Here is a 27,814-nt window from a genome sequence, read left to right on the forward strand (position 1 = left end):
TGAGCTCTGGGCCTGGCTGGTCCCATGGACCTGACGAAAATGCTGTGACATAGGGGTGTCATTGCCCCGTCGTTCAGGTGGGGACATCGAGGTTCAGGAAGCCACAGCGGCCTGGGCAGTGCTGGGACGTGAACACACCTCTGTCTGACATGCTGCTGCCGTGGAAGGTGCACCCATGGGTGGGCCCCTCTCTCAGCTCAAGCAGCTCCAAGTCCAAACTGCTGACACTGGTGAGCCATGCCCTCCTGGAGCTGAGACCTCAGTGTGAGGGGCACAGCGAGGGGGGATGGATTCAGGGCGTGGGGGGCATCCTGTCATGAAGAAAGACGATGTTCCTCTCACATTTTTCCCCAGTGGAACAGGGTACAGATCGGGGCACAATGCAAACAAAGGTTCATCGTGTAAACGAATGGAAGGAGAAACGGTTCCTTTAGAAAAGTCGTCTTGGGGCCTCCCGTGCATTATTGCTCTGCCATCTGTGGCATCTGTGTTTCCCCAGGGTACAGGCCGCTGACACGTGGACCATGAGTACAAGAAGGATGTGGTCTGGGGACAGAGGCGGCCTGTGGCGCGTGTGCTCTGAGTCAGGCGGTTGCTGGCCTGAGCGTCAAGCTAAACGGCCTCTGTTTCAACCACAAGTGCAGACACTCACCCGAGAGGATGACTGTCCTCCACTTCCTGCTGAGGTTGGACTGAATGTCCAGAGAGGGGCAAAGTAAATTAAGTTATAGCTCCATGACTGAACACTGGGACAATATGAAAGTGATATTTTCTTTTTTTTTTTTTTTTTTTTTTTTTTGGTACGCGGGCCTCTCACTGTTGTGGCCTCTCCCGTTGCGGAGCACAGGCTCTGGACGCACAGGCTCGGCGGCCATGGCTCACGGGCCCAGCCGCTCTGCGGCATGTGGGATCTTCCCAGACCGCGGCACGAACCCGTGTCCCCTGCATCGGCAGGCAGAGTCTCAACCACTGCGCCACCAGGGAAGCCCTGAAAATAATATTTTCAAAGGCCATTTATGAACCTAGGAAAGTGGTCGGACATATAACGTTTTACCGTTAAAACAGGATGGGAGAGCCCATTGACCTGATCCAAATTAAGAAAAAAAAAACCCCAAACATCTGTTTTGTGAATTTCCACTCTGTGCCGTGGGCTTAGGAGGCAATGGGGGTCTTTGCACTGGGAGCCAAGACAGACGTGGCCCTCGGGGAGCTTACAGTCTGGTGGAGGGACTGAGACTAGAACTACTGCACAGGTGACTGTGCCCTGTATGGATGCGGGGACAACTGTGCGGGGCGGGGGTCCTGCTTCAGATCAGGGGTCTGGGACCAGCTCTCCGCGGAAGTAACGTTCACGCCAAGATCAGGCTCCTCCAACCCTTCCCTCTAATTCTGTCTCTCCCTGCGTCAACCTCATCTCTCTCTCTGTCCCCGGTTTTGTTTTGTTTTTAAACCCATCTGGTGTTTTATTTGTGCTTTGTTTTCTGTGCCGCACACCAAAAAGGTCCAAACTGTACGTTAGGGGAGAGAGTCATGGTGAGAAGAGGAGAGAACAAGACAAGGGACGGGAGGGATGCGGTGCAGCCATGTGTCACCAGGATGTGGCACCAGCGCCCACCCTGGTCCTGCTCTGGATGCTGGCTCTGGGACTGTCCCCTCCTCGTGGGCAGCCCTTGGGGGTACGAGGGTCCTTTCCTAACCTGAGTTAAGGAGCCGTTAGCAAATTGTCTCTTCGGCTTTTGCGTCAGGGATGTTCTCGGGCACCATGCCTTGGCGTTCACACTTCCTCCAGCTGGAGGGGGGGGTGGTGGGCTTGGCGTCTCTGGGCAGGCGGGGCTTCCTGCACTTGGCCTGGGCTGCACGCGGCTGCACGGCTCCCTGTCTGCTGACAGCCCACCGCCAGGCCACCGTGGCCCTTGGGTCCTGTGTGCTGACGGTCAGCTCTGCGGTATCTGCGTTCCAGCTGCCTCTTGCATCCCAGAAACTGTGTCAGCGGTGGCTCTGGTGACTGTGGTGGAGAACAGAGACCCCCATGCTACCTGGTGAATGAGTGGATGAATGAATGAGTGCATGAGTGCATGAGTGAGTGAGTGGGTGAATGAATGCATGCATGAATGAATGAGGGAATGATGAATGAGTACCTGAGTGAATGAATGAGTGGATAAGGGAATGAGTGAATGAATGAAGGAGTGCGTGAGTGAATGAATGAGTGGATAAGGGAATAAGAGAATGAATGAATGAGTGCATGAGCGAATGCAGCCTGGGAGTTTCCCAAAACAGCAGCAGGAGAAAGGCAGCCCCGTGGAGCGGTCTGAAGGCAGGGCCCCGGGATGGGACTGCAGCTCCGTGGGAGCAGCTGAGAGGTGAGGGGGGGCAGCGGGGCGGCCAGAGGAGGCTGGAGGGGCCGGCGGGGACCGGCCGGCAGGACAAGGCCCCGGGTGGCTCCAGCTCAGGGTCCTGTGCCGATTACACAGGCGCACTGTGGAGCAGCTGAATTCACATCAGAGTGTGGATCAAGTTCAGAGCCAAGAGTTGGAGAAGGGGTCCAAGACGCGAGCAGACGACTGCACAGAAGCCCCTGAGGCTGGAGGGCCTGCTGAGGGGCAGGGGCCCCGAGGAGGGCAGCGTGTGTGTGTGCATGTGTGTATGTGTGTGGCTGTGCCGGTACGTACGTGTGTGAGCTGCAAATGTGAGCACATGTGGCTGCGTTCGGATGTGAGTGCATACCTGTGAGAGTGCGAAAGAGTGATGATGTGAGCTGTGAGTGGGAGGGGGTGTGTGCACGTGAGCGAGTCTTTGAGTGTGAGAGTGAGTGTGTACATGTGAGTAGTGTGGGAGTATGCGAGTGTGTGTGTGTGATGTCTGTCTTCCGTCACCCTGGGGGGATTTCTTTGTACCAGATGGGTGCCCACACCACCCAGAGGAGGTGGAAGACCCGAATTGCTGGCCTCAAGGGGCTGAGAGACCGAGCGGGGCTGGCTGGGGAGGCCTGATGGAGACAGGCAGACACCAAGGCCAGCTTTGGGCCAGGTGTTCACACACGCGCCCTTACGATGAACACAGCCTTTGCTTTGTAACAGTGACACTCTGCTGAGAGCTTCATACTCCATCGTGCTAAATCCTCACAAGAACCTGACAGGCAGGAGGGCTCGTCTGCAGTTCTCAGGGGTGGGAAGGGCGGAGAGGAGATTCCAGGTTTCCAGGATCTTCCTCACAGCTGGGAAGTGGCAGAACCGGGATTGGAACCTCTGGGTGCCTGACGGAAGCCTGGACTCTCCAACACAATGAACTGTAGAGCGGGAAGGGAGTCGGGGGTCCCACGTGCTAATCCCAGTGAACTCTGATTGAGTTTGCATTTTGTTTATCCATCTGTGCACCCACCCTCTCATCCATCCATCCATCCGTCACTTATCCATCCATCCATCCATTCACCTACCCACCCTCCATCCATCCATCCATCCTCCCTCCCTCCATCCCTCTGTTTTAGGTTCTTGGGATGCTGTGGTGGTGGAATAGCCCCATGAAACTCACCAGCTCACCTGGAGAATCGCACACACCCCTGTAGCTCCCCACAGGCTGGGCCACGACCCTCAGCTTGGTCTCACGGTTGGCAGCTTGACCAAGATCCAAAGTTAATCAGAAACTGGAGACTCTCCCAGCAACGGTTCTTATGTTGTTTTTCTTTTTGTTTTCCCACTAAGCCGGGAATGAATGATGTGCTGGACTATGGCCTGGACCGAGTGACCGATCCAAGTGACGCTGAGGTAAAACAGGTAGGTCTCTGCTGCATACGCTGGGAGGGGCCTAGGTCAGGGTCTCAGGCTGGGAAGGTGTCCACATGTCTGTTGTCTGTTTGTGTCTGTGGGGCACTGGTACCTCCCCTTGGAGACTGCCGAAGAGGGGAGGCCTGTGGGCTGTGTGGTGTCAGAGCAGGGTGGCCATGGCAGGGGTTCTGGGCAAGAGAGGCCGGAGTCGGCAGCGTGCAGGGCAGAGCCAATGGGATCTAGATGGTTGGTTTTCAGACTTTTCTGAGTCACTTCCCCCTTTGAAAACCTGATGAAAGTTATGAACCCGTTTCACCCAGAGGTGCACAGACAGGCATTTCGCACACAATTTCCTCCAGTCCCCCCTCCCCCGCCCCAAAGTCTATAGGCCCCAGGCTCACAACCCTTGAATCAACTTTGGGTTTAAACCTTAATCTGCGTGACAGGACCTGGACTGTCCCACTTTCTTTTGCATCTCGTTGGGTGGGATCTTTGCAAAGATTCTCCTGTGCTTTTTATTTTAAAAGGACCCTTTCCCCCCAGTAGGCCACCGTGGATGATGGGTGGCCGATTTCCTAAGATGGGTTTTTATTTAAAGAAAGACGGTGCAGGGCTTCCCTGGTTGCGCAGTGGTTGAGAGTCCGTCTGCCGATGCAGGGGACACGGGTTTGTGCCCCGGTCTGGGAAGATCCCACATGCCGTGGAGCGGCTGGGCCCGTGAGCCATGGCCGCTGAGCCTGTGCGTCCGGAGCCTGTGCTCCACAACGGGAGAGGCCACAGCAGTGAGAGGCCCGCGTACTGCAAAAAAAAAAAAGAGAAAGAAAGATGGTGCAGAAGCTGCTGAAAGAGTGGGCATCCCGGTTAGGGCTTCCCGACCATGGCGCTGTTACCTGGGGCCAGACCGTGGTCTGGGGGCTGTCCTGTGCATTGTGGAAAGTTCAGCAGCCTCCCTTGGCCTCCAACCCCTGGAAGCCAGTAGCTCCGAGCCTTTCCCTGCCTGCCCCTCAGTCCCAACCATCAAAACTGTCTCCAGACTTTGTCCGGTGCCCCCCGGGGGGCCGAGATGGCCCCAGCTGAGAACCACAGATGCCAGTAAACCAGCCTAAACCCATGTAAACTAGCGGTAGACGATTTCCTTGCTTTCTGTCTACCGTTGTCTTTGGGCAGCAAGGGGTCAGGGGCCTTGCTAGCCTAGCGTGTCATCCGTGAGCCAGTGCCTAAGCCCTGGGCGGGAGCCGGGGGGTGGGGGGTGAGCCCGGAAGGGAGGAGGAAGGAAGTTGAGGGGCAAGAGGAAGGAGCAGGCGAAAGCTGGCCAGGAGGCTCTGACTTGGGTATGCTGCCCACCGGGACCTGGAACTCAGGATGGCTTTGGGGACCCCCCCAGTGTGTGGGCCAGAGGCCCCGGTTTCGGCTGGAGTCCACCTGGAGGGGACGTCGTGTCCCCAGAGGGCATCCCCCGGGGACATTGCTGGGACCCTCATCTGTAATTCAGAGTCACCCTTCCTTTGATGCACGCTTGGCACTGTCAGCCTGCAGCGGCCTTTCCTACATCCCCCTCGTCAGATAACAGATAATTGCCAGGGCCTTGTCAGGCTTGGTTACTAAGGAAACAGTCATCAAGGAAAATACTGAACCAGCTGGAAGATTTGCAGTTATTATGGATAAGGCAGCTGTGGGAACCTCTGTGGTGGCGGGGGGAGGGGGAGGGGGAGGCCCGGCGCTCGCTCGGACCAGGCACTGCTGTGTGTGTGTGTCTGTCTGTGTATGTGTGTGCCTGTGCATGTATGTGTATGTGTATATGTAGGTATGTGCGTGCATATGTGTGTATGTGCATCTGTGTACGTGTGTATGTGTCTGTGTGTATGTGTTTGTGTGTGTATATGTGTGTGTATGTGTATCTGTTTGCATATGTGTGTGTCTGTGTCTCTGTGTGTGTCTGTGTGCCTGTGTGTGTGCATGCATATGTGTGTATGTATGTGTATGCATCTGTGTACATCTGCGTATGTGTCTGTGCATCTGTGTCCATTTGTGTGTGTATGTATATGTCTGTGTGTGTGCGTCTGTGTATGTATGTGTCTATGTGTGTATGTGTGTGTGTCTCTGTGTGTGTGTATGTATGTGTGTGTATGTGCCTGTGTATGTACGTCCGTGTGTGTATGTATCTGTGTGTATGTATGTGTTTGTGTGTGTCTGTGTGCACACGTCTGTGTGTGTATGTATGTGTATGCGTCTGTGTACGTGTGTGTATGTGTCTCTGTGTACGTGTGTGTATGTGTCTCTGTGTGTGTATACGTGTGTGTCTCTGTGTGTGTCTGTGTGTATATGTGTGTGTGTCTGTGTGTGCGCATCTGTGTGTATGTCTGTGTATGTCTGTGTACGTGTGTGTCTGTGTCTGTGTCTGTGTGTCCGTGTGTGTGCGTCTGTGTGTGTATGTGTGTGTCTGTGCGCATCTGTGTGTATGTATGTGTATGTGTGTACGTGTGTGTATGTGTCTCTGTGTGTCTGTGTATATGTGTGTGTGTGCGCATCTGTCTGTGTGTGTATGTGTGCTGTATGCATGTGTCTGTGTGCGCGCCTGTGCACATGTGTGTGCACACACGTGCGTGGGGCGGGATCTCTAGCTTCAGCCCTGGCAGGACAGCGCAGATGCTGAGTGAGCCGCTTCCTCTCGGTGCTATCTGGGGAGCCTTCCCAGGAGGGCGTCCAGGCCCCGCCGCTGTGGAAGTGTATCCAGGCTCCCTGGCGGGCAGCCTCGGGGCCGAGATGCCTCCTGCTCTCCGAGCCCCTTTCCTGGCAGACGCGGGCGATGCTCTCAGCCTGGAGTCCGCACACGGGCGGGGGGTGAGGCTGCGGCCGTGGCGCTGTGTGACCAGGGTGCTATCACTGCCATTTACCCTCTGTCTTCTGTGTCTCTCTGCCACCAGCTCTCTTTCTCCTGTCTGCACTCTGGCTGCCCTGGTGCATGAAGAAGAACAAAGAACCGTAATCCTCCCGGGCTCGGGGCCCCTCCGTCCTCCCCTCGGCCAGCGCGGGTCACAGCCAACTGTTAGGGGCTGGGCTTTACCTGTGTGACCTTCCCCACAGTGGGACCCAGTGTCCCCCGTTTACCTGGCCTGAGAGGAGAGGGTCCAGAGGACGGGGCGTGTGTCCAGGAGGCCTTGGGGGTGCAGAGGTGTCAGATTGCTGCCTCGTTCAGAGAAGATCTCTCCGTGCCGGTTTGAAGAGATGGCCCATTTCCAAGAATTCGTAAATTCTTGAAAAGATCTCTTTTTTCCTTAAACAGGGGCAAATGATCCAAGAGCCATAAACACCATTGAGCACAGGAAGGAGGCTGTGGGCTTGGCAGGTGTCCACGACCCTGGGTGACCCGCTTCCTCAAGCTGATGGCCGCTGGCCACTGGGGCACCCAGCCCTGGGAGGAGCCAGCCAGAGCCAGGGTGACACATAGGGAGCGTGTCCTCTCTCAGTCCTGATGCCTGGAGGTGGGGGGCCACCTTCCCGTTATCTCAGAGAGGATTTGGCCCTGCAGGGAGGGGCTGAGTGGTGGCCGGGCCCCAGCCTGCTGTGGGCAGCAGTGCCCGAGGCCGGCCCTCCTTCCCCGACCCTGACAGGGTCACCAGGGTCGTTTTGTGACGAGGGCCAGTGCCGTGTGCTCGAGGGAGCTCTGACGCCAGAGTGAGTACAGGTCGGCCACCCCCTGGAGCTGTGACCTTGGACAAGCTCTTGAGCTCAAAGTCTCAGTTTCCTCATCTATAAAATGGGAACAAGAATAGTTCCTTCTTCGGGGGCCTCAGCGAGGTCATTTATGTGAAGTGTCGAGAACGGGATCCGACGTGTACACTGCAGCTTTCACTGTCATTACAGCTGTCTCCCTGCTGCCAGAGAGCATTTATGGGGTCTGGAGGCCCTCGACCCTGCTTGGGGGACTGTCCCTCGCCAGTTTCCTTCTTGTCCTTGTCTCTTCTCATCCTTCTGCCCTGGCTGAGGGTGGGGGGGGAGGCAGGTCCACACCAGTGTCCACACCCTTGCCTGGTGTCTCGAACGGCTGCTGAGAACAGCACTGTTTACACTGGCGGCCACACCGGCCTTTGGGCGAAGGAGAGAAGTGTGGCTGTACAGCAGGAAGTCCTGTGCTCTGCAGAGCCCCCCGCCTGGAGCCCTCCGTGAGCTATAACCCCTCCCGCCATGTATTCCCCCAGCTGGGGACAAACGGCTGTCTTCCTGGGGCTCCTGCGTGACCGGTGGTAGCAGGGGGAGGGCTGAGGCTTGCCCCCAGCTCCCTGTGTGCCGGCCATGGGGCCGGCTGCTTCACCCCTGGTCAGGGCTCTGTGCAGATTCAGCAGCTCACGAGGTAGAAGCTTTAGCATCTCTGCTCCATAGTTGAGACAGGCCGAGAGACCAGGCAACGTATCCGAGTCACACGTCTCGACGGTGAAGCTGGGGTTTGCGCCCCAGCGGACAGGCCCCTGAGCCCACTCCGCGTCCTGCTGACGTGCCCTGATGTCCGTCACACAGCTTCTAGAAGCTTTGCTGGATTTTATTACCTTCTCCCAGCAGCTTGGGAAGTGAGGCTTATATAAGTTCCCTTTTTCAGAGGTCAAAAACGGAAACAGACAGATTGAGCCGTTTGCCCAGGCTGGGCCAGCCAGGGGGACATTTAGGTCCTCCGGGTACCACCTCTGCTCCCCGACCGCACCCTTCGGTCCTGCACCCAGGGCCCCTTTCAGGAGCAGACGGCCTGTGCTCAGGCCCCCAGCTCCACGCTCAGCAGGTCCGCACCTGCCTTGATGTTCTGCTGTCTTAGAATTCTTACTACTTTTTCGGACTGGGGCCGGGCATTTTCATCTTGCCTTGGGCCCTAGAAGCTGTGTGGTCATTCCCCCCCGGCCTGATCGGGAAGGACATGGCAGGACAGACCTCCTTCGGATGCTCACAGCCTCGGATTCTCGGCTCCTTGGCTGGCCGGCTGCCCCCATCTCTTACCTGTCTGCTTTGCATTAACGGCCTCAGTTCCTGGATTTCCTGGTTTCTGGCTTTTGACCCTTTCTCTGCTCACAAGGCCTGTGTTCCCCGATTCCCTGTGGTTCTCCCCGCCTTGCGTTTCACTCCATGGCTTGCCCGGCTCTCAGCCCTGTTTGCACAGATTCCTGCCTGGCTGCCTGACCCCAGGGTCCCTGCCCACCCCTCTCTGGGGCTCCCGCGCCTCTGTCCACTGTCACCCCAGGGTCTCCCAGGGCACGGCCTTGACCCCTCCTGCCCTGTGACAGTCGTCTGCAGCCTGCATCTGGGTTTCAGGGCCAGCAAGCTGGCTGCAGAGCTGTGTAAACAAGATCTGGATGCGTCCCTATTTGGGCAACTCTGCAAGTGAAAAATCCTAAGTCAGAATCTCAAGAATGCAGAGTATTTGACAATTCCTTAGGGGGAGGGTTCCTGTTATAGCGAAATGTGTCACTGGGATGAAGGATAAAGAAGTGACTTCATCCCAGGTGGACCAGCTGCTGAGAAAGCCGGGGTTTGTGCATGCCTTCCAAGGTGCGACAAATGTTTATTTCTTATTTTACCATGAGGTGGCTTTCTTTGAATTGCTTAGAAGTGTGTGTGTGTGTGTGTGTGTGTGTGTGTGTGTGTATTTTTTAATAACTGCACTTTAATGTTATGGCCTTTGGCTAGCGATACTCTTTCTTCTAACGACTCCCACCCCATCAAATTCTCTCTCCGTCTTTCAGAAAAGTCCAGAACCCTCTCCCTCACTGCCCAGATACACATGCACTCCTAAAAGCACAGAGATACCTTGTATGTCAATCCACAGGAGGCAGATCCTATGTACAGCTTTTTTTTTTTTTTTTTTAGTATTTATTTATTTATCTGGTTGCACTGGGTCTTTAGTTGCGGCAGGTGGGCTCCTTAGTCATGGCTCATGGGCTCCTTAGTTGTAGCATGCGAACTCTTAGTTGAGGCATGCATGTGGGATCTAGTTCCCTGACCAGGGATCGAACCCAGGCCCCATTCATTGGGAGTGAGGAGTCTTAACCACCGCACCACCAGGGAAGTCCCTGGACAGCTGTTTTTAAAGCTAGAAATGCTGAAATCCACACGGACCATCCAGGGTGGAGGTGGGCAAACTCTTAGACTCAATCAAATCCACTGCAGTCTGATTCCCAGGAGATAGCTGATAATTTGGTGACTCAGAAAACCCACAGCAAACCACACCTTCGACACAGAGCCCTAAAAGGATAGCAAAGTCAAGAAGGGAGTTAACATATAAAAATTTTAAAACCCTGAAGCTTGAGATAATGACCCCAGAAATAAAGGTATTAAGCCGAAGTCAGACCACGCTAAGTAGACTAGAAATGGGTGTGCTGGTGACCGGTTTGCAAGGACAGCTCCCCGGGGAGCCCAGAGACCATCGGACAGGCTGAGAGTCTGCCTGTCTTGTCTGTGTTCGTCCACGCAGGGTCCCCGAGGCCAGAGGACAGTGGCCCCCAGGACGGCTCATCCTGGGGCCTGGGCGCTTCAAAAGAGGGTGTTTAGGATGGTGTCTGCTTGGTAGTACAGTTGCCATCTTCATACCAGTGTTCGTGCTTCCGGACTCCAGCTTCATTGAAGTATCATTGGCGCGTCACATATGTAGGTTTCAGGTGTATAATGTGTGATTGGATATGCGTGTAGATATTGCAGAATGATTACTGCCAACGAGGTGAGGTAACACCTCCATCCCCTGACGTAATTGCAATTTTTGTGGCGATAACAGTTAAGCTCTACTTTCTGACCAACTCACAAGTATCGTTAATTATAGTCACCATGCTGTGCTTTAGGTCCCCAGATCTTATTTCTCTTCTAGCTGGGAGTGTGTTTTACCATCACTAGTGTTAATTACAGAGTGTCTTCTGTGTGTGTGCTTCCTCTTGTGATTGGGACCCTAGCACTCTTTTTTTGTTTTAATTTTAAACTAAATGGCCGGACAGAGAAGACATTTCATTCGGCGGTATCCTCAGCTTCAGGGCAAGGAGGAAGACATTGGTGGAGAGAGCAGATCATTTTCTGTCTTTCCTGGATCACTCCTCAGCTTTGCAAAGGGCAGATCTGGGTTTGAATCCACCCTCAGCCAGTTACTGACCAGGAGATGTCAGGGCCTTGGTTTCCTCAGCTGAAAATCAGAAAAATAAAACCTTCCTCCCTCAAACTCTGTAAGGGCTCAGAGAGGTGTAAATTGCTTTGTACTATTGCTTGGTGGTTATTATTACACAAAAGTCCAGCTTCCCTACTCTGACCCCAGGGTTTTTTTCTACCTGAAACATGTGTCTTCTAAAACAGCCCTATGTTAGGGCTGTTAGAGAATTGGAACAGATAATCAGTGTGATTGCCAAAATATTTGGGGAGTGTTCTCAATTTTTTAAGTGGAAAAATATTCTGTTAACCTTAAAATACATCTCCATTTTTCTGGGCCTCCAAGCACACTGCAGTCATCATTTGTTTGACATTTAATGAGCATCTACTCTGTGCCATACATTATGCTCAGGAAGATAAACATGGTCTTCCTGCTCTTAATGGTGCTTAATGGGTGATACATAGATTAAACAAAGAGTCACACAAACAAATATCTAATTATACTTGTGATCAGTGCTATGAAGAAGGAAGTTTGTGGGGGGGCGGCAGTTAAGAGAGGCCTACCTGCTCATTACCTTTCTGAGTTAACTCTCCCTACCCCACCCAGGAAGAAGGATTTCCTGCAAAAAGCAAGCACATAAAAATAATCTAGGGCTTCTCTGGTGGCACAGTGGTTGAGAGTCCGCCTGCCGATGCAGGGGACGCGGGTTCATGCCCTGGTCCGGGAGGATCCCACATGCCGCGGAGCGGCTGGGCCCATGAGCCATGGCCGCTGAGCCTGCGCGTCCGGAGCCTGTGCTCCGCAACGGGAGGGGCCACAACAGTGAGAGGCCCGTGTACCGCAAAACAACAAAAAAAAATCTAATGATGCAAAATGAAACCCAGTGTGGATTAGAAAGGAGAGACTTGCGTATGACGTTCCAGATCAGACCTTCCTTCATTCCTCATTAATGGGCTCTGGTCCAGTACTTACTTTACTAACTGGCTAAGGGAGATCGTGTCCTCCTTGGACTTCTGACTCTATTTCAAGCGCAAACCTGGCTGCACTCAGCAGCATGGGTTTTAGCAGCCAGCAATTAGATGCTCAGCTTGAAGTATAAGAGTCAGCACCAGGCAGCCCCTGGACCAGACCTAGGAAAACTGAACTGGAATCACCCACCGTGCCCAGCCTCCAAGATTTGCATGGGGCAGACAAGTGGTACCAGGGAAGCATGTCGGATGGTAGGAGAGTTTAGTAGGAGACAGGTCTGAATGGTTTCCAGGAGCTTCCAAGACCCTAAACATGGCGCCCCTCTTGGAGCCATCCTTCCTCGGCTATGACTCGAAAGGTCCAGAGAGAGGACACGAACTTGCTTCAGCAGCTTCAGAGAGGTTAGGGCCCGGTGTGAGCGCTTCCATGTTACAGCTCAGCTCTTGGACTCAGCTTGCAGTGGAGGCTTCTCTTGAGTCTTTTAATTGTGTGCTTTGACAGCATGGCTTTCCCCCCACAACATGGTATTGGTCAAGTCGCTAGTTTCTCCCCCCCGCCCCCCATTCCATTTCAGACCTTCTGTAGGCTCTACGGTGGGTTGGGAGCAATCCCAAACTTAGTCTTCAATTCATCTCGGCTTTTAGGAGAGTAGGATAAAGTTACAGTGGTAAAACATCCCCTCCCTCAGCAAACCTCTTAGCTGATCTTATTCTCTAGAAGTTGTGTAGAATAGGGTGGAAGGGGTGGTGATGGGGAAATTCTATCTTTTAAGTCAAAAGAGACGGGCAGTTTTCTCTTGGGGAAGGGTTTTTTTTCAAATGGGTAATTGGACTGTAATAATTTCATGACATCTGTTTAATGGTTTTTGCTTCTTTGTTTTACAGAAACAAACAGTGGTTTCTGTCAGAAAAGAGGTAATTAGTCTCCCAGTTTCAAGGGAAGTCTGATTTTTAATCCTCTAACAAATCATATGTACTTTGGCTTCTTGCTCTGCACTCAGTGATGAAATGAAAACCATGTGTAACGTTCAAACAGTTGTTTCCCAATTAACGGACAGCACAGAATGCCAAAGCATCTCATCTAAGATCTGGCTGGAGCTGATGCTGAGGCTCAGGATGTGAAATGCCCTCCATGGGCACAGAACTGAGGGGCGTGGAGCGGATGCATCCACCCTGGTTCCTGCTGCTACAGTTACAGGGCCGCTCAGCATCTGTCCAGGGTGACAAGCGACCTTTGTTGGCAAATCTTGTATCCGGGGTGCAAGACAGAGAGCCCTGGGAAGTGCTGGCCGTGAGGTTAGTTAGATCTGCTTCTGTGAGTCAGAGGCATTTGGGGGAAAAGCTAAGCTTCTGTGTCTATCCCATGTCTCACTTTAACGCACCTTAGAACTTTTTTTTTCCCAGTTGGTGCCTTTTCCGAGACTAACACACGATGAGATGAGTGAAGGAGGCTCCTTATTTGGAGTTGGGGGCCACCCATCTGCTGCAGACCTGAGCCCTGCTGGTCCTGGGGTGGCCGGCTTGAGGGAATGGAATGGGGTGCTTTGATGGGGACATGGCTTCTGGTTTGGAGCCATATATATGTGTCGGCATTGGCGACACCCCTGTGGGGCAGATGGACATCTAACAACTGTGTCTCTTCCAGATCATGTATTACCGACAAGCCTTAATGAGGTCCACGGTGAAGTCTTCTGTGTCCCTTGGCGGGTATGTCCCTGCTTTGTTGGTCTTGGTGAGGTTTGCACAATAGGAGGGGAACTGCTTCAAGGTGAACTTGACAAGTCATAGGTTGACGTAAGAGCCTGAAGGACTCACAGGGACAAAAGCAGTCTCTTGGGGGTTTAGTTCCTGGTTCTTCACTCAGTCTCCAGGTCTCGGGCTAGGCAAAATCAGGGTTGGGTGAGGTCCTAGACAAGCCTGCCTGTGTGGATGGGAAGGTGGGAAGAGTCAGAAGTTCACCGGCTGGATTCTGTGTTCAATGTACTGATAAGTATCCGTTGTTAATGTTTGATTAAAAATCCCATTGGGAGAAACTGGAAATTTATGTTTGATTCTTGAATGTTCAGGCTACTTTGATCCAGTCTCCCAGAGGGCATTATTTGGAAGACATGAAAAGGTTTAGTGCCCCCCAAATGTAAGCAATTACCCTTTCAAAATGTGGAATTCCTTGGAGGCTCACCTTTCTAGCTCTGCGATTTTTCTGCACACTTGAAAATGGACTTGGCTGATTTCTGGGGACACACGACATGACTAGTCATTTATTTTGACCACAGGTACTGATCGGAGTGAGAGATACTGTGTTTTGTCCAGTGCCTTTTTCTTCCAATGTGGTTAGGGTTAGGCCCTTGTAAAAATCTTCAAATATCTTTTGACATCCTCCCAAACCCGCAGTTTGCAAAACTACCACCTGCCCGAAAACACATGCCCTGACCTCACCCACCTTTTGCAGTGACTTCTGTCTGTGGCTGCTGAGTCACAGATGGGTCTGCACCCGGGTGCTCAGTGGGCGCTCACTTTGGGTTATAATAATGCTCATTGTTCTGTGATAAAGTCAGACCCATCTACTCTGATGTTCCAGAAACCCATCTTCATGAAACCAAATAGAAAGTCCATTAGAGGAGGTTCAAAGGCTACACTGGATGCTTCGTAGGCCCACTTTCCAATTTTTATTTGTCTCAGAGCCTCATTACCATAATTTTGACATCATTATAGTGTTTGGACCTGTGGATGCATTTTTTCCACTTCCCTTCAGCTACTCCACTGTAAAGGTCTGATAAAAATAAGGTCGTGGGGGAAATGGAGCCCAGGGGCTTGAGTTCTGCACAGAACTGTAAACCGGGAGCTCTGGTGTATCTCTCAGGCATGGTCCTGTTCTATCAAACTCTCATGGCTGTGGGCAGACTTCATGGCAGGTGCCTTACGCGTATACTCCGGATGCAATCCCCACCTATAGGGTGAAGGCATGCCAGGTTTTTTCCAAACTGCCAGATACCAGGACACGTGTTGACTCAGAAGGTCTAACCCGACTAGGAGGAATTAGCTCTTGCCCACACCTGTCTCAGTGAGACCACCGTTTTGAATACTGGGTCTGAGTTCCCAAATGCACACATTATTTGACCAAGGGTAGACCCCAGAGTGGCAACAGAATCTCACCGAGTCCGTGGCGACCTTGTGCTTCCAAGATGGTGCCAAGACACCTGTTTGAACACGTGCAAAGAGTCAGCTTTGCATTTTGAAAACTCATGATCAAATGTAAAGAGGCTGTATTTTAATGAAATACGTACAGATTAGTCACAAAGAACTGGTTTGGGAGACGACGTTTCATTTCACAACTAGAATAGGACAGATCTTGTTTAACACCTGCCAATCCTGAGGGCTGTTAGAGCGTTTTTCTAAGAAGTCAGTAACAAGTATGTAACTAAGGAGGAGGGCAGGCTGGTCGATCAACCTGAGTGTTGATTTGGTCTCTGGGCTGTTGAACTTCTAGGAAATCACTTTCTGTTTGTTTTTCAGGATCGTCAAGTACAGTGAGCAGTTCTCGTCCAACGACGCCATCATGTCGGGCTGCCTTCCTAGCAATCCTTGGGTAACAGATGACACCCAGTTCTGGGATTTAAATGCCAAACTGTATGTATTCGAGATATCGGGGTCCTTTTAAAAGTAACTTTTTGAGTTAGAATTCACACACCGTATAATTCACCCATTTAAAGTGTACAATTCAACAGTTTTTACTATATTCATAGAATTGTGCAGCCATCACGACAATTTTAAAATATTCTCATCACCCAAATAAGAACCCCCTACCCTTTAGCTATTACCCTCCAAACCCCCCTCCCCCCAAACCCTCCAGTCCTAGGCAACCACTAAACCTTCTGTCTCTACAGGTTTGCCTATTCTGGACATTCATATCAATGGAATCATACAATATGTGGTCTTTTGTGATTAGCTTTTTTCACTTAGCATAATGCCTTCAAAGTTTATCCATGCTGAAGCAGGTATTCATACTCAATCCCGGTTTACGGCTGAAAAACATTAATTGATATGCATATGCCACATTTTGTTTACCCATTCATCAGTTGATGGACATTTGGGTTGTCTCTGCCATTTAGCGATTGTGAATAATGCTGCTATGAACATTTGTGTGCTAGTTTTTATGTGGACATATGTTTTTCATTTCTCTGGAGTATGTACCTAGGAATGGAACTGCTGGGTCAAGTGGTAACTCTGCTTTAACAAATACATAGATCACTTTTTTTTTTTTTTTTTTTTTGCGGTACGCGGGCCTCTCACTGCTGTGGCCTCTCCCGTTGCGGAGCACAGGCTCCGGACGCGCAGGCTCAGCGGCCATGGCTCACGGGCCCAGCTGTTCCGTGGCATGTGGGATCTTCCCGGATCGGGGCACGAACCCGTGTCCCCTGCATCGGCAGGCGGACTCTCAACCACTGCGCCACCAGGGAAGCCCATAGATCGTTTTTGAAAAGAAAACAATCATCTTTATGGCTTTGCATTTTCGACTTCTGATTAGAGTAAAAATAAGTTCCTGGAAGGCAGAGCCCTAAACCTTCCTTGGGGAGTTACACCACTCACTCCTTTGCTGTTTATGAAATTTGAACAGTTGTTGCTGCTACCTGTGCCTGCATAAATCTGTCGTCTGGAAGAGGGGGCAAAGGCCAAGATGCAGAAGGGAAAAGCCCAAGCTAACATAGGGAGGAGGAAGAGGAGGGCAAACTCAGAGGGAAAGCCGGAGCAGGAGAGGGCAGAAGGGGCTGGAAGGAGCGTGTGAGGTGGGTGGGAGGGCTGGAAAAACAGAGAGCGTCAGGTGCATGCCACAGCTGGGTCAACGCCAAGGCCATCACCACCTAAGGCGTGAGGAACACCCAGGTGGCACAGATCCGGCCAGGTGAGCAGGCGTAGCTGCAGAGGCCTTTCACCCCCTCCGTGTAGCCTGCTATGGGCAGCGGACAGGTGAAGGAGGGCACTCATCTGGAGTCGGGGGTCAACCGCAGAGCCCAAGACTCTAGAACCATCTTCTGGGGAGTCTTCCGCGGCCTCCAGTTATTAGGACGGTTTTCTGGAGCTTGTGTCTCTCTCGCAGTTATCAGAAGGGAGAGGCAGCCAGCACCTTCCTGTACACAAGGATGTGCAGAAGTCGGCTCTTGTGGGGGAAAAGGCAGGGCCACCTGGCCAGGACAGGGACTGTCCTGAGAGGGTTTGGGAAGGAGGCGTGGATGCTGCCGGATGCTATGTGAAATGGAGAGTGGAGTATGGAAGCTTGAGGTAGAGATTTGCTGGTGAAGAAAAGAAGTGATGCTTATGTAGGAGCCCTTGATCAGAGGGTACTGGCTGGACGCCAGATGAACCTCACCCTCAAAAATGGGAGGCCTTCTTCTTAATGGTTTAGATTTTAGAACGATATTAACATGGGAAGCTTAAAAAAAACACACACACACACAACAGGGACTTCCCTGGTGGTCCAGTGGTAAAGACTCCGCGCTTCCAATGCTGGAGACACGGGTTGAAACCTTGGTCTGGGAACTAAGATCCCATGTGCTGCGCAGTGCGGCCAAACAAACAAAACAAAGCAGACAAAACCCCAGTATCCAGCCCTTATCTCCAAAGCCTCTTGTTAGCTGGCCTGGCTTACCTCCCGAGCCCCATCAGCCCACTGATTTCAGTGAGCAGCGAGGGTTCACAAGCCTGGCTCGGAGCATCCGCTCCCAGGGTTGGCCATGGACCAGCTGCATCAGCATCCTCCAGGAACTCATGGGAAATGCAAGTTCTTGGGCCGCACCCGAGACTGAATCAGGAAGTTGGGGGATGCCACCCAGAAGTCCGTGTTTTAATGAGTCTCCCAGGGGATTCTGATGTCCACTGAAGTTGGCACACCTGTTTGATGCCGGGCCCTGCTTCTTACTGTGTGGGCCCGGGCAAGGGTTTACCCTCTCTGAGCCTCTGTCATCTTGGAAATACAGTGGGGATGATGCTATCCAGCTGGCCGTGTTCCCTTAGGGACCCAGTGATGGGTATGTGTGTAAAGCATAGCGCGTCACAGATGGTGACTCCGTAAGTGGTAGCTGTTATTCTGGGATTCTTATTGTTTCCATGCTGATGTTAGGGAAGTGTAAGCTCGCCTGGCCGACTTGAGATCCCACAGACATCACTTGTACCCAGTCATGGTTTCAGCTGTTGCACCAGTGGGCAACGTGGTGTCTGGGACTTGGGAACCCCTGTTTCCCAGGGGCTGTGTTGGGTTACGGAGAATTCCATAAGGAATAGGAGAAAAGCCAACAGTTTTCTGGATTTTTTAGACCGTGAGACCCATCCCATGCTAGCTGGGCTCGCGTGTCCTTCCTGAGATGGAAGCATGTTCAGAATGAGCGGGGGTGGAGCGGGCCTGGCATCCTAGGGGAGGCTCTGGGAGAGGGCGCACTGCCGGCAGGGCCTGTGGGGTATCTGCCTGGGGGCACAGGGCCTGAAGCAGGGCAGGAAGGGTCACCAGGTGTTCCCATGGGAAAGGGGTGTCGAGGGGGTGGCAGTGGCCACAGCACCCATCACGGGGGCCGTTCTGGGATTCTCTCTGGTCTGGTGTGGTAGGCTGGCCCCCTGGTCTCCACAGGCCTTGGAGGAGGCGTGCATGTCCCTCTGCCCTGAAGGTTTAGCGTGAGGCTCTCTGCTGGGGGCCTCCTTTCCCCCCGCTGGGGAGGCCAGATCCTGAGACGAGGCCCAGGGGACGTGTCTGAGGCTGCATTTTCCAAGCAAGGGGGTTACTCGGCTTGTTTGTGCGGGTATGGGGGAGGGGAAGGTTGGGTCGTGCCCTGGGCCGGGGGACCCGTGGAGGTTAGCAGGGGCTGAAGCCCCCTCGCCGCACGCAGGTCCCCTGGGTGCGGCCTGAGTGTCTGGAGCACTTACACATCGTGGTCCTTGTAGGGTGGAAATCCCAACCAAGATGCGGGTGGAACGATGGGCCTTCAACTTCAGCGAGCTGATCCGAGACCCCAAGGGTCGACAGAGCTTCCAGTACTTTCTCAAGAAAGAATTCAGTGGTGGGTCTCTGAGTTTTTTAAATAAAATATTTGCTTTTAGAAATATTCCTGAATGTCTAGCCTAGGGCTCTGAGGATGCTCGGCCGGTGTTTCCATAGCTCTGCTCGGGCTGACTCTCATCCTGGACCCGGTCTCTCCATTGGCTCCCAGGTGCCCCACAGTGGGGGGAATTGCTTTGCTCACAGAATCCACGTGGACATGACTCAGGTTTCCAAGGCTCCATCCCCTCTGGCTGCCCTCACTGGCTCACCCTGATCCCTGGGTCTCCCACCCCCAAGCTCCCAGGTCTGCTGCCGCCATGTGCCTGGTTTTCCTCAGCTCAGGGCTCCTCTGCGGTGGCCGCCCGTTCAGTTCACCTGGATCCCATCCCCAGAGGTTCCTTTTTAATTGGTTTGGGGCGGAATCTCTGAAGTCTTGAAACCCCCCCAGGTGATTCTGACATGTGGCCATGATCGAGAGCCACTGTCTCAGCTCCTGGTCTGCTTCCTTGGAGGATTTGAATGGAATGGATGGGGCCATATTCTATACCCCAGCTCTGGACGGCTCATCATGGGAGGCCCCTTCAGCCTCGTAAATACACTGCAGTGGGAGACACCTGGGAAAAGCAAAGCCCAGATCAGGACCAACTTCCCTAGGCGGAGCATTCCATGGGCTTCACCACCTTCCCTGAAAAATTTACTTTTATGGGGTTCCTTTATTTCTCTCCAAGTCCCCAGTCATGGGGAGCATCGCATTTGAGCCTTGACACAGGCTGGCTCCCCAAGACCCACTGGCCTGTGAGGTTGCACCTGAAAGTATCCCACGGGACTTGCCATGAGCCTGTTTGACTGCCGGATGCACACATTACATGCTAAGATGGATTCTTGAAAATCGCTTTTTTCTGATTAAGCCTAATTGCCGTGAGGTAATAAACCCCAGAATAGTTGGATGGGAAAGGGAGCTGCTTTTAGAACAGGCCGGAAGCAACTGGTGAATAAGTGGATCCGGCGCCATCTAGTGGTCAGTTAACAAACTACACCCTGAGCTTATCCCACCCAGGCGTTCCTTAGTGTTGGTTAAGAATCCATCCCCAAGATTTCCCTGCGTTATTAAAAGAGCACTATTGGTGATCTCGGGATGAGATTCCCGAGGCTTCCAGTATGAACAGAACACGTAAATAATCAGTTCATTTAATTAAAATTTAAAAATTGAGATATACTTCACATGCTATAAATTCACAGACCGTATCATTTGCATGCCCTTTTGAAGTGTGCCGTTCAGTGCCGTGTAGTAGATTCACAGAGTTGCACAACGATCACCACTATATAATTCTAGAACCTTTTCACCACCTCAAAAAGAAACCCCTGACCCATAGAAGTCCCTCCCTATTTCTCTGGCTTCCTCTGCTCCCAACTCCCCGGCCCACACCCCCAGCCCTAGGCAACCACTAGTCTACTTTCTATTTTCATGGATTTGCCTATTCTGGACATTTCCTATAAATGGAATCATACCACATGTGGCTTTCTGTCCTCTTTCACTTAGCATAGTATTTTCAAAGTCCGTCCACGTTGGAGCATGTAACGGTGCCTCATTCCTTTTCATGATCAAATAATATTCCATTCTGTGAAGATACCACATTTTGTTTATCTACTTCTCAGGTGGTGGACATTTGGGTTGTTTCAACTTTTTGGCTATTATGGGTAGTACTGCTATGAACATTCACGTACACATTTTTCTGTGCTCATTTAATTTTTTTTTTACCCTGGTAAAATATTCATAACGTAAGACTTACCATTTTAACCATTCTAAGTGTAGAGTTCGGTGAAATTAACATCACTGTGCACCTGTCACCACCACCGGTCTCCGGAACTTTTTTACCTTCCCAAACCGAAACTCTATCCCAATTAAACACTAACTCCCCACCCCTGCACTCCCCGCCAGCTCCTGGGAACCATTCTACTTTCTGTTTCTGTGAACTTGACTACTCTGGGGACCACATATAAATGGAATCAGACTGTATTTGTCCTTCTGTGTCTGGCTTGTTTCACTGTGCATGGTCTCTTCAAGGTTCATCCACATTGTAGCTATGTCAGAATTTCCTTCCTTTTTAAGGCTGAATAATACTCATTGTATGTATGCACCACATTTTGTTTATCCATTCATCTGGTGAGGAACGTGTGGGTTGTTTCCGCCTTTTGACTAGCGTGAATAATTGCTCATTTAATTTTACCCTTAAGCAATTAACCGTCTTGCCCTGGGCAAGGTGCTCTACAGGGCACTTGCTGTAAGACCAATGGCTGTCACTTAAGAGCACTGCTGGCCTGTTTACTCATGCTTGTGATCTCGGTCCCAAGAACACCCTGAATTTTATGCTGAAGAGGAAGGATCTCTATAGAGTTATGGGACAGAGGTCAACTACCTTAGGATCGTGCAAACTTTTCCAGTCTAAAATACCTGGGACCCTTCCAGAGAATACTAGGAATGGAGAGGAGGGGATGGTCTGGTCCATTTCCGCCCACTGTGGCATTCCGTGACTCACCTCCCCCCTGCCCCACATGCACACACAGGCACACACACATGCACAGACGCGAATACACAGACACATGCGCACGCACAATGTACACACATACCCATGCACACATAAGCTCTTGCTCTCCCACTGGAGTGACCCCGTTTATTTTCTCAGGCGAAAACTGGCCACCTGGGATGGTGCACCTAGGTGTTCCCACTACTGGGGGCTGGGAGAACCCCCTTCCAGTTAGAGAATTTGGAAGGAAACGGGGTGGGGCAGCAGCTGGCTTTCCTCCTGGGACCAGAGGTGCAGACTCTCCGGCTCAGGTGACCAGGCCTTCCTGAGAGCCAGCCCGTCAGCATCGCCGCTTCGGCAGCGTCTCCGTGACGGTCTTTGGCTGAAATACACCCTGCAAGGAGCCCTAAGAGACGGGCTCTCTGTGCACAAAGGAGGTGGCAGTCACGTGCGTCATCGACCAGGAGTAAAGTCACCAGGACCCTTCACGGAGCAAACCTACAGAGCAGCGACGCATGCGTCCCAGCCTAATCAGATGTCACTCGTCCAAGCAATGTGTGCGACATCCTGGATGAAGAGGAACGAGACCGCCTCTGGGGGTTCATCTGAGCTCTGACTTGTGTGCCCTGGGGGAAAGCGCAGGTTCCCGGCAGACACGTAGGCTGCACACAGGGCACGTGCCCCCCCGGAGCACGTAGGTGCGCTCACTGGGGTAACAAGCCTCTCCGGGCTCTGAACGGAGGACGTGTGGTCCCGCCCCCGACGTGGTCACTGCTCCAGGATGGGATATACCCCAGCTGACCCATTTCTCTTCTTTCCTCCCTTCCCCTCCCATCTGGACTCCTGTCCGGCTGTCCCCGTGGACCCTCCCCGCTCCCCCGACCCCCCCCCCCAACCCGCGCAGGGGAGAATCTGGGATTCTGGGAAGCCTGTGAGGATCTGAAGTACGGAGATCAGTCCAAGGTCAAGGAGAAAGCGGAGGAGATTTACAAGTGAGGATGATTTACAAGCCAGATTGGTGGGGACGCCTCCCCCCGACACCCCAGCTACCCCCCACGCCCCCCCCCCGGTTACGCTTGAGGTCGGAGACTGGATGGAGGCCCCCCACGCCTCGCGTCCCCATCAGTCACCTCACCTCGCGCTGTGGACACCTCACCCCTGCTCCGGGAGGCTGGAGGTCCTGGGAGAAAGCTGGGGGAGGGTCACCCCACCCACTTTTTGCTCTCTCTCTGCCAGAGGTTGGGAATTCCAAAGTCAAACACAAGTTCACATTCCCGATGCTGGCAGGGCTGTTTTCTTGCTTCTAGGAAACGTTGCTTGACGGCCTGTTCAAATGCTTTAGTGTCTCCTTAAAAAAGGCCGACTTTCACCCCGGGGGACCCAACCCACGACTGTCAACCCCTCGCTCCCAAGCAGCTGTGAACTTTTCATTCACTGACCTGGTCTGGCTACTTTTGCTGACATCTTCCTCCCCGTCTCAGGCTGTTCCTGGCCCCAGGGGCGAGGCGGTGGATAAACATAGACGGCAAAACCATGGACATCACAGTCAAGGGGCTGAAGCATCCCCACCGCTACGTGCTGGACGCCGCGCAGACCCACATCTACATGCTCATGAAGAAGGTAGGCGCGGCCATGGTGAGGGTGCACGGAGGCCTGGAAGCGCCTCCCTCCCCAGGTACCGGGAGGGTTCTTTAGATGTGGGGAAAAGGGAGAGAATGCGTGGTTACTGCTTTGCGGTGTTAGATGCAGGGCTGTCAGCTGTCTCTTCCTCCTGCCCGCTGGGCTGGCCCCTCCTTGTGCTCCTGGGCCCTCTGGCCAGGGAGGGCTGCCTGAAGAGGCTGTGTGCCCTGTTTTTTTTAATCTATTTATTTTTATTTTTAAATTATTTTTGGCTGTGTTGGGTCTTTGTTACTGCATGCGGGCTTTCTCTAGTTGCTGAGAGCGGGGGCTACTCTTTGTTGCGGTGCGCAGGCTTCTCATTGCGGTGGCTTCTATGTTGTGGAGCACGGGCTCTAGGCACGTGGGCTCAGTAGTTGTGGTACGTGGGCTCAGTAGTTGTGGCTCGCGGGCTCTAGAGCACAGGCTCAGTAGTTGTGGTGCACGGGCTTAGTTGCTCCGCGACATGTGGGATCTTCCCGGACCAGGGCTCAAACCCGTGCCCCCTACATTGGCAGGTGGATTCTTAACCACTGTGCCACCAGGGAAGCCCCTGCGTGCCTTCTTAAGGCTTCTCACTCTGCAGTCGTCATATAGACCGTCATGACATAGTGGCTGCACCAATTTACATTCCCCCCACCGTGTAGGAGGGTTCCCTTTTCTCCACACCCTCTCCAGCATTTGTTATCTGTAGACTTTTTGATGATGGCCATTCTGACCAGTGTGAGGTGATAACTCACGGTAGTCCTGATTTGCATTTCTCTAATGATTAGCGATGTGGAGCATCTTTTCATGTTCCTGTTGGCCATCTGTATGTCTTCTTTGGAGAAATGTCTATTTAGGTCTTCTGCCCACAGTTCTCATGACTTTGCTACTACTTAGTCTTTAGAATGGTACCGTTTCAATAAATTTTTTAAAATTCTCAATTGGTTGTTGAGAAATTCTCCTAGATGTTTTCTGTGGGCTTTGTCCCGTGTATGTTATGACTAGAGTTTGCATTCGGCTTGCGGGGAGCAAGCGTTCAGGAAGCGACTTCCCTGAACCTGCCAGGGTCCCAGCAAATAGCCACACAAGAGGAGTCTGAGCCTGGGGCTTTTTTTGGTTGGGTTGGGTTTGGTATTCTCTTGCCTTTCTACTGAAATTCAGGGGAGAAGGGGTTGTGAGTGGGCTTCAAAGTGGAGGTAGCGGGTGGGCAAGGTTGGAAGCAAGGGTCTGCTGTTCCAGGCGTACTTCGCTGAAGAGCCCTCGAGATTCTTCGGGGGCGGCTATGGACCAGGGTTCTCTAGCGTGAAAGGCAGCAACATCTGGCCAAGACTCAGCATGTCCCACACCTCGGATCTCTGAGAATGTGCATTTCTAGCAAGTGGCCAGGTGAAATGGATGCTGCCGGCATGGGGACCGCACTTGAGCACCGTGGCTTTAGACACACATCTCTGAATGCCTTGCACACAAGGATACAAATCCTCTTAACTTTGCAATCTCACTGCCGAGGGAAGGCTGGGGAAACGGCAAGTGTCTTCGTTTGATGTGACACTTTCCCTCTCATAATAACTGTTTTTCTCTTGTTCCCACTAGGACTCTTATGCCCGCTACTTAAAATCCCCAGTCTATAAGGAAATGCTGGCCAAAGCAGTTGAACCTCAGGGAACCACCAAGAGAAGGCAAGTGGAATGGGTTGCAATCACTCATTGCCTGCTGCTTTGTTTACAGGGGAAGGAGGGTCTCTTTCAGCCAAATGGCTATTATCAAGATATTTGCTGGCTGAAAATATTGGGGACGGGGAAGTATTTCTTAGGGTCTGACCGCCTTATTGTCTTCACCATGCTCTGAAATCACGCTGGCAAGATGTACATAGTAATTACTGCCAGTAAGTTTTGTTTCCCTAACACTGGTTTCAAAGAGTTTTGATTATGAGTTGGGATAATGACCTTTATTACAAATGGAAGCATCTCATTGGCTTTTTAATTGCTACACTTCTCCACCTCCAAACTGATGTGTAAGAATTAATTTAGCTACATCCTGGTAATGTCCTTTGTAATGGCCTAAGACCGTGGAGAGAAGAGCAGATTGCACCCCAAGAAAAATATAGACTCTTAGGGAAAATGTACAGGGAAACTCTAAGTATTCTTGCTGACCTGGGGGGACTGCCTTCTTTATTCATTCTCACCTTCCTCATTGGAGATATGGAGCATCCCATCTGGCAAAGCCCTTGGGCAAAGGATGAAATGTTCTGAGGGGCAGTTTGAACTCCTTATCTGGGGGAAAAAGAAAACTCTACAGGGACTGAAGATTCAAAAGAGTAGCCAAACGGCAGCTTGAACAAAGACGCAGGACTTTGGCGGAGGTTTTCCCAGCGCCAGCGCATGTCCTGTCCCCCCCTCCTCCCGCCCCCCCTTAGTAGATGTCCCCCCCCCACCGTTTGCCAGCTCAGCCCACGCTGGGCTCTTTTTCCAGAGTCTCCAGTCAATTCAAAAGAGGGGTGGTTGGACCAGAGCCTTTGTCAAAGAAGCTTAAAAAAAAACCCAACTTGGTTTCATTCTTGAGGATAATGGCCCTGTTATGAAAAGGAGAGAAAGGAGGTCTTTGTGGTGTTATTCTTCTAGGTTCACGGCGTAAGGAAGGGAGTTCAGTGTCCCTGGGGACTTGAAAGCTTTTCTTTAAGCCACAAGAAAGGGCCATAATAGCTCCAGAAGTTCTGCCAGAAAGTAGTGGGGAAGGGAGGAGAGCTTCGTACGTCTCTCTCCAGATGTTTTTTAAGTTGGCACAGACCTGAGAAATCAGCTGAGATCTTTTGTGGGGCATCCGGGTGCTTGGCTGGGGCGGCACTAGACCACAGGTGCAGTGCTCGCCTGTGAGGTCGGGTACCGCGGTCCGGTGATGCTGTCAGCGCTACCGGGAGTGAGAACACCCCCGTGGGACGTGGGAAGCCCGGCCCGGAACTATGTGGGGATGGCAGGGCGGGTACGAGTTTGTCCCGTGACTCTCAGGCATGAGACAGCGCACAAAACTTAATTTTTTCCAGAACAAGTTAAATGGAGCTCCAGGCAGGCAGGGCTGGTGGGAGCCCCGACTTACGGGTAGGGGAGCCCTCTTCCTCCCTAGGGTGGATGCTAGAGTTCCAGGGGCTGATGTGGTCCTGAAATTTGGGGAGGTCCTAGGTTTTAAGTCTCCCCTTGCTGCTGAAATGCTTATTTTCCAAGCCTGCTCTCCATCGCCTGCCTCACTCAGATACCTGGAGCTTTGTCGTGGCTCCCGAGGTCTTGGTGGAGAGTTTGGGGTCGGGGATCCACGACTGGCTTTCGTGGAAGGGGCTGACGGCTCGCGCATGCGCACAGTGCTTTGGAGGAAGGGTCCGCCGGGTCTGGCGCAGACACACAGCGCACGCCTGCTCATCAACCCTCCTCAGGACCCTTCCCCTTGCTCTGCCCGTGCAGGCTCGCTCTTCGATGGCCCCGCTCTTTCCTTCCTTTGCAGAACCTTGGCTTTTGTGGTTTGTTTGTTTGTTTGTTTTACGGTACACGGACCTCTCACTGTTGTGGCCTCTCCCGTTGCGGAGCACAGGCTCCGGACGCGCAGGCTCAGCGGCCATGGCTCACGGGCCCAGCTGCTCCGCGGCATGTGGGATCTTCCCGGACCGGGGTACGAACCCGCGTCCCCTGAATCGGCAGGCGGACTCTCAACCACTGCGCCACCAGGGAAGCCCCAGAACCTTGGCTTTTGAAAACAAGCGTTCCAATTCTCCCTGGAGGCAAGAACCCCTGGGTTTCCAGTATCCAGACCCTCCTTGTCCGCTTCTTTCTGGAAGGGCCTCCAGGAAGATAAGATGCCTCATTGATTTCTAAACCTCATGAAAGGTGGTCTGTACTTGGCACCATCTGAGTCTTCCTGGCCGCGTCTAAGACTAAGATCTGATGGCAGCTGGTCCTCAGTCTGGTCCCATCCTCCCAGCGGGGAGAAAAGAGCCACGGCTGGACGTGCCTCTGAGGGCCCCCCTTGAGGTTCCCGCGGGGATAAGGGGCCGATCCGGAGTCCGGCCTCACCTCCCGCCAGATGCGCCAGTGTCGCTTCGGGGAGCGTGTGACCCTCCACCGACCACCGTTCTCTCCTCCCTTTCAGCTCGAACCTCCCGTTCATGCGGCGTACCCTGCGCTCCAGCCCAAGCCCCGTCGTCCTCAGGCAGCTGGAAGAAGAAGCCAAGGCTCGGGAAGCGGCCAACACGGTGGACATCACGCAGGTCATGAGCAGGCTGGACCGCAGGAGCCAACTCAGAAAAGAGCTGCCTCCCAAATAAATCCACAGTTACTTATTTATTCCTGGGGGTGGGGGAGAGTCTAGAGGGTTCTGCTCCCCATTCATGGGGCGGTGGGCCAGTCGGGTTCACCCCCAATTCCTCGGACCCCTGTCTTGGGCTTCCTCCTACCCCTCCAGATCGCCAAGGGGCCGGGCGGGCACGGGGGAGGGGGAGAGAGGGGGGCTGCACCTGACTCCGTTGCTGTGACATCGCCTCTCTTACCTTCCGGAGTCCTTGGGGGTGAGAACCAGAGAGAAAAGCTGCTTCCTGAACCCCCATTGGCGAGAAGGGCGTGGTTAACTACCCCCAGGGCGTCGTTCCGCATGTTTGTTTCCAGTAGCTTCCAGAAGCTCCTCCTCCCGTCTCTCCAATTTAGACTCTGCCTCTAAAGCAGCTGGGGACGGGCCCCCCAACCAGGGGCTGGCTGCAGGGCTCCCCTGTAGATGCCCTTTCCTGGGGCCCCTCTGTCACACCTGCCTGG

At 52.8% G+C, this 27,814-nt stretch overlaps 1 protein-coding gene across 1 annotated transcript in view; it reads left to right on the plus strand.

Moving 5' to 3' along the window:
• Positions 1-27,456, plus strand: part of RGS9 (regulator of G protein signaling 9) — a 76,999-nt gene extending 49,543 nt beyond the window's left edge. Inside the window, exons 9-17 of the mRNA XM_060081129.1 lie at positions 3,699-3,761; positions 12,723-12,752; positions 13,483-13,544; positions 15,351-15,464; positions 18,765-18,880; positions 22,291-22,378; positions 22,868-23,006; positions 24,618-24,703; positions 27,159-27,456. Of these exons, the coding sequence (XP_059937112.1) occupies positions 3,699-3,761; positions 12,723-12,752; positions 13,483-13,544; positions 15,351-15,464; positions 18,765-18,880; positions 22,291-22,378; positions 22,868-23,006; positions 24,618-24,703; positions 27,159-27,333 (873 nt within the window). The 3' untranslated portion in view covers positions 27,334-27,456. The remainder of the gene's footprint in view (positions 1-3,698; positions 3,762-12,722; positions 12,753-13,482; positions 13,545-15,350; positions 15,465-18,764; positions 18,881-22,290; positions 22,379-22,867; positions 23,007-24,617; positions 24,704-27,158) is intronic.
• Positions 27,457-27,814: the final 358 nt, after the last annotated feature.

The sequence above is a fragment of the Mesoplodon densirostris genome, chromosome 18 (genome assembly GCF_025265405.1).
Source record: "Mesoplodon densirostris isolate mMesDen1 chromosome 18, mMesDen1 primary haplotype, whole genome shotgun sequence".
In the NCBI taxonomy this organism is placed as follows: Eukaryota; Metazoa; Chordata; class Mammalia; order Artiodactyla; family Ziphiidae; genus Mesoplodon; species Mesoplodon densirostris.